At 40.4% G+C, this 6,971-nt stretch overlaps 1 protein-coding gene across 1 annotated transcript; it reads right to left on the minus strand.

Moving 5' to 3' along the window:
• Positions 1 to 5,427: 5,427 nt before the first annotated feature.
• On the minus strand, positions 5,428 to 6,285 carry LOC112008731 (uncharacterized). The gene has a single exon (XM_024041061.2). It carries the CDS (start codon positions 6,283 to 6,285, stop codon positions 5,428 to 5,430), a length of 858 nt encoding a protein of 285 aa, XP_023896829.2.
• Between the last annotated feature and the right edge of the window lie 686 nt (positions 6,286 to 6,971).

Consider the following 6,971-nt stretch of genomic DNA (forward strand, 5'->3'; position numbering starts at 1 on the left):
GGACGCTTCCAGTAACCCTCATCGCGACCATCAATCAGCACCCACCATGCAACCATCTTCATTCCAACACATGCAATCCATGGCCGCTGCTATGGCGGAGTTAACTCGCCAGAACCAGGAGTTAGTCAGACAACTTGAGTTAAGGAACAGCGTCATGAATGGAACACTGAAGAACGAGCCAAAAGTTAAGAAGAGGAAAGGAATGTTGAACCTGAAACCAGTCAAGGGGTACCGCTTCACGGAGGGTACCTTATTTGGAAAGGGAAATGGATCAAATGAGAAGAGTTATGGACGAGATAAGGGAGAATATGAGGAAAATGAACCCTGTAGAAGACTTAGTTCATAGGACTGATTCCCCCTTTGTGGCTTCCATCAATGCTCACCCTTTGCCACCTAAGTTCAAGATGCCTCCTTTAGATTCGTATGATAGGATGCGAAATCCTTTTGACCATATTTCCACCTTCAAAACTACTATGCACCTTCAAGGAGTTCCAGATGAAATAATGTGCAAAGCTTTTCCTACTACCCTCAAAGGACCTGCACGAGTATGGTTCAGCAAAATACCTCCTAACACAGTGACATCCTTCGAAGAGTTAAGCAAGTTGTTCGTTAATAATTTTATTGAAGGGCAGAGGCATAAACGTTCTTCGTCTAGCTTGCTAACCATAGAACAAGGGGAGAATGAAAGTTTGCGGTCCTTCATCACGCAATTCAACAGGGATGCTTGGCGGTGGACAAGGTGGATGATAAGCTCCTTCTGGTGGCATTTTATAATGGAGTTTTTCTGATTTGTTTATCCATAAGTTATATGAACAGACGCCTTAAACCATGGCTGAACTAATTCATTCAGCCCAGAACTTTATGAATGCGGAGGATGCTATCATTGCCAAGAAGAGGAAGAGGGTTGAGAAAGTCGAAGCTAACCCAATGCGTCAGTCGGAACAAGGACCTCGTCCTAAGAAGGGATGAACAGAAGATAAGAAGGATCGAGAGAAGAAAGCAGGTCCTTCAGTGCGGAATCAATAGTACACCCCTTTGAATATGCCACTTGAGCAAGTCCTTATGCAAATCAAGGATGAGCCTTCTTTGAAGTGGCCAGAAAAGATGAAGGGAGATCCCAACAAGCGCAATAGGAATAAGTATTGTCGCTTCCATAGGGATCATGGGCATGATACGAACGAATGCTTTGATTTGAAGGCAGCAGATTGAGAATCTTATCAGGCAAGGGAAGCTAAGAAATTTCCTTGGACGAAACCACAAGGACGAGAAATTGAAAGGGAAGGTAGAGGAATCATCACGACCACCACTCGGAGAAATAAGGATCATTCTAGGGAAAAGTTCTACAGGACAGTCGTCCAAGTCAAAGAAGGCATACCTGAAAGCAGTGCAAATCGTTCAACTCTCTGGACGACCACCAAGCGAGAGGACTACAGACGAGCAAGCGATCACCTTCATAGACGAGGATGCAAAGAGAATTCATCACCTCATGACGATGTTATTGTCATCACCCTCCTTATTGCTGACTACAAGACTAAAAGGTGTTGATAGATAACGGAAGCTCGCTGATATTTTGTATTATCCAGCTTTTCAGCAGATGAGGTTAGGACGAGATTGGCTCCGACAAGCGAGCTCCCCCCTAGTAGGATTTGGTGGAATGAAGATTGTTCATCTTCCTACAATGCTATAATTGGAAGGCCGACTTTAAATAGTTGGAAGGCTGTAACATCCACTTATCACATATCGGTTAAGTTTCCAACAGAGCAAAGAGTAGGACAAGTGCATGGAGACCAACTAGCAACAAAAGAGTGTTACTTGGGCAATGTTGGCCATGGACGAACAAGTCCAGGCCATGAATATTGAAGAAAAGAAGTCGGGGCAGAACCTGCTGAAGTGTTAGAAGATGTTCTTTAGACGAGACAAACCCGGAGAGGTGCACCAGAATTGGGGCAGATCTAGAAGGAAAATTAAGGAGGACCTCGTTCAATTTTTGAGGAAAAACATTGATGTATTTGCTTGGACTCATGAGGATATGCCAGGTATAGATCCTAGTGTCATACACTTTACTGTCTAAACGTATATCCTTCCTTAAGAATAATAAGAATAAGTAATAATCTTTAAGTTGAAAGTTTGTTTCAACTTTTTAAGATTTTTTAAGAAAAGAAAGAATCTCCTAAAGACAAAAGGTGCTTGTCAAGAGGACTTGCAGAAAAGCCAGTTATTAAAGTCTATACATTATCTGTCAGGATTATGGCACTGAAAACTGTAGATAGAGATAAAATTGGACTCATTCTTTCTATTATTGTTTATTGATGAACTGGGGATCTTGAACATGAACACATATCTGGGACCATAAATCCAAATGAAAAATCAGCAGCAGCAACAACTTCAATGCCATGTAGGGGTGGCAAAATAAGCCTAAATTTATTTGTCCACTCAAATCCATCCACTCTAATTGAATCCAAATTTATCCAATTATTAATTGGGTTAAATGGGCATCAACTCAATTATACCCAGTAATTATTGGGTTTTAATTAAAAACCCAATGAACCACATTTAACCCAAAAACAATATTCTCAAATTCAATCCAACCATTTCTCAAAAAAAAAAAAAAAATTCAGCCCAGTCCTTCCGATTAAAAAATAAATAAAATAAAATAAAACAAAACGTAGTTTTCAATAATAAAAAATCTGGAATAAACAAATGAAAATTAGTCATCCTGTGATTTTCTCAGTAACCAAGTAGCGTCCAAATATACAAATTTAAGAGAAAATTTGAAACTCAAATATACAAATTCTCTTTCTCTTTTCCAGCATTTTCTCCCCAACCAAACAGAATATTACTCACAAATAAAAAACAATTAAAAAGAAAAAGAAGAAGAAAAAGAAGAAGAAGAATAAAACGTAGTTTATAATAATAAAAAATCTGGAAGCAATCGTTATTTGATTCGCTAGTTTCGCGAATTGACCTTTTCCAGTGGCACTCATGTAATTAACTTTACCAAGGAGGGCAAAAAGTGGACTCAAACGTTTCACCATCGACTCGTCCCCTCTAGCCAATATCGCCAACCTTCTGTTTTTAGCCCTGAGATCGCCGTCGGATACTGGTACGTCGATGGAGAAGCAGTCTTTGGAGGAAGCGGCGGCAGATATCTCGGCGGCGAGGGAGGGTTCGGAGGTGGTTATGTTGACGAGTATGCCACCGTGGCGGAGGTTGGAAAGGGCACTGAAGGTAGGGTCGAGTAAGACGAAGTGAACGCCGGTTTCGATCCAGATCATTCTCTCTCTCTCTCTCTCTCTCTCTCTCTCTCTCTCTCTCTCTCTCTCAAGTCTCGATACACTGATACAAATATTTGATTTTAAGATTAAAAAATATTGGGATTTTATTTGTGTATCTGATCTGTTTTTTAGATTCTTCTTTTTTCTTTATCTTTTTTTCTAAATGAAATTTATGGCTTTTTACAAAAAAGAAAATCACTCAAAAATTGAATTGGGTTCATGTTGTGCATGGCCCAGGGGTGTCAAATGGGTGAGTTTGGGTAGATTCGGGTGGACATAATTGGGTTGGGTATATAAAACTCATTTACCCATTAAAACTCATTTAAACTAATTGTTTCTAACCCAAACCCAATCCAATCCAATTATAATGGGTAAACCCCAACCCACTCAATTATCAAAATTACTAAAATACCCTTAAAGTGAAAAGACCAAAGTACCAAAATATTTTAGTTTGCATTTTTTCACACATCAACATTTTGATTTTAAAAAAAGCCAAGTCAGAAAATAAAAATAAAATTCTGAATTATAATTTTTTAAAATTTAATTAAATTAATTTNCAAGCCTCAAATTTCTTTCACCGTCGCACCAAAACCATAAAAAGAGAAGATATTTCCTTCGTGTATTCAATTGGTGGCATAGGGAGAGGAAATTAATTTGCATACTTGTGTGTTTGCCTCCAACTGGTATTTAGCATCACTTACCAAAATTTCATTGGTCTTTTGAATAAAGTAATTTGTAATTTCGCTTGCATTTTCGCCTTTCATTGATCTTTGAATAATGTAAATAATACAATCATTCTCCAATTATGCACAAAGGTAAAATTTAAATTATGTCAATATATAACATTTTGCTTCAACCGAGTGTTGTGCAATTTCTTCTATAAAAAAAGTGTTGTTCAATTATGTGAAGAAAAATGCAATCTAACCCACGATCGACATTACATCACATTAATCATTTTCGACTTAGCCAATCCAGCTTGAATAGGTCTTGGTAGAATGTGATTTATGAATTTTGGGGTGTTCCTGTGGGAAAAAAAATCATTTCCAAAATCAACATGATGCATTTGAAAATAATCGCGGTGGCATAATATCACGTAGTGGCCTCATCCGAAATAATTGAGTCTTATTTAGGCAGAATTTATTAAAACTAAAAATCTAAAATATTGCTTTATTATAAGCTTTTGTAATACATGTTTGTATATGTGGGGTCAAAGAATTTGGCAAACCACGACCCATTTTATACTAGGCCCAAAGCCCACGCCGAGGAGGAAGAAATGTCCAAGGACGATCGAAGGAAGTCTCAAGTGCCAAGAAACATCGCCGAGGACGATCCTGTTCTTGGCCAACCGAGATCACAGAAGGGAAGAGCGGCACGCCATCAAAGGCAACCTCCCATAGCATCTCAAGGAAAGGGACAAGTACCATGGGCCAGCCATGAGAATATGGTGGAGGAGCAATTCAAGAAGAAACTGTCACCTCCGCATTAAATGCCCACAACTAATGTCCTGGCCACATTAATGAGAAGCAACTTACAGGAGGTTTGGGAAGGTGGCTGATGGGACAAACACTCGAGTAGTGACCTGCATGATCAACAAATTGAGGGTTAGGATCATAAGAATCAGTCCATTGGATTTTTTGCTTGAAAGAACAACAAAAGTATAAATTGTTATTTAGTATAAGGCAGCTATGGCTTCATAAATAGTTTGTTCCTTTAAAAAAAAAAAAATTGGTTAGCATAAATAATTTGTTCCTACTAACTAGGGAATCATGCTTTAACAATTATGATTTTTAGTAATATGCCTAAAATACACGGTTGGTTTACTTCCTAATGTTCTTCTCTTTTTCTTTTTTCTTTCTTTTTTTTTTTTTTTTTTTTTTTTTTTGAGAATGGACTATTTATAGTATTTGATGGTTAATTCTAAAAAAAAAAAAAAAAATTGTATTTAATGTTTCACAGGCATCCCTTGCAAATACGTCAATATTTCTTTTGAGAAACCCAATCAACTCCTGAACTCCTCCTTCTCCTAAAGAGGCAGTTGAGTCCCGAACTGAAAGAACTTCTATGGGTCACCGACAACGACCACCTTCTCTAGATCTTCACATTTTGCCTCCTCGGCAGCAATATCGGGAGGCGACACTAGAGCCTTTGATTGTTATAAACTCTTTTCAGCAAAGGTCGAGGACTCCGCGTCGAGCCAATGTGAAATGACAGCCACTATGCACTGCCTTGCCGTGGATTGGCAACCACAAATTTCGAGAACCTGGTCCCCTGACGAGAATTTCACCTTCTGATGCAAGGAGGAGGCAACAGCCCCCAAGGTACGGAGCCAGGGCCTATCGACGATGGCTGTATATGGAGAGTAGGTGTCCACCACGATAAAGTTCACCTCCACTATCTCTGGGCCGGTCTGGATAGGTAAACTGATCGTGCCCTTTGGAATAACGAGCTTCCCGTCGAAGCTCATCAAAGGAGAGCTATAAGGCATCAAATCTTCCGGCTTTAACCTCAGCCCCTTGTAGAGGTCGTGGTACATAACTTCAACCCCACCGCCATCATCCATCATCACTATTTTCACATCGTAGTTTCCGATTCTGAGAGTGATCACCAGCGCATCGTCGTGGGGCTGGGTGGTTCTAGCCTTGTCTTTTTCTGAAAAACTCAAGATTGGGTGAAACTTCATTCTAACCCTCTTCAGCTCTGGTTGGGACTCCCCGGCAGGTAGCTGAGCCACAAATAACACTCGCGTAAGGCGTAAGCCTGTTCTTCCTGGTGCAGCCAAGATTACGTTGATCGTCCCTACAGGTGGCCTTGGGGCAATATCTCTCTGGGGCTCTTGACGGGTCTGGCCTTGATGATCGCTGGAATGATGCAGGAGGTGCTTCAGTTTTCCTTCTTGGACTAGCTGGTCCAAATAGTTCCAAAGGTTCCTGTAGTTCTCTATGATATGTTTGTGGTCCTGGTGGTATTGGCAATAAAAGTTCTGATTGCGCCTCGTGGATTCTCTTGCCATTTTATTCGGCAACTTAAAGTATGGCTCGTTCTTGATTTTTTCCAAGACCCGATGTACTAGTTCTTGGAATACAGCATTGACGGTCTGTGTGTTGGTTGCTCTGGGTTGCCCTATGAAATCTCTCCTCGAGCAGTTGCTATTATATTAATCCGACCTGAAATCCCTCCTTTCCTAGGGGATAACCTTCCCCTTTCCCTTGCCTTGTAGCTGGTCTTCCTCTACTCGCGTATACTTATCGATTCGATCCATCAGTTGGCGCACACTGGTGGCAGGCTTGCTAGTCAAAGACTTTCTCAAGCCGTGCTCGGCTGGGAGATTGCTTTTGAAGGTGCTGATGGCGATGTCTTCAAAATTGCCGTCCATCTCATTATACATCTCCCAATATCTGTTCAAGTAGATCTTTAGAGTTTCTCCATCATGTATGGATAAAGACAATAACGCGCTCAAGGGCCGAGGAGCTCTACTGTTTGTAACGAAACAAGAGCCGAAAGCTTGGGTTAACTGCCTATACGAATCTATGGAATTCGTCTTTAAGCCATTAAACCATCTCATCGCTACCAGTCCCAAGCTAGATGGGAAAACCTTGCACATCAGTGCCTCGTTTTTAGAATAAACAACCATCCTTTAGTTATACTGGCTCACATTCTCCACGGGATCTGTTTTGCCGTTATAAATGGTAAAGGTTG

This window comes from Quercus suber, unplaced genomic scaffold (assembly GCF_002906115.3).
Source record: "Quercus suber isolate HL8 unplaced genomic scaffold, Cork oak 2.0 scaffold_92, whole genome shotgun sequence".
In the NCBI taxonomy this organism is placed as follows: domain Eukaryota; kingdom Viridiplantae; phylum Streptophyta; class Magnoliopsida; order Fagales; family Fagaceae; genus Quercus; species Quercus suber.

What these genes read in the sequence shown, in the direction of transcription:
- LOC112008731 (XM_024041061.2), bottom strand. Translation starts at nt 6,285, where the DNA reads ATGGCAAGAGAATCCACGAGGCGCAATCAGAACTTTTATTGCCAATAC.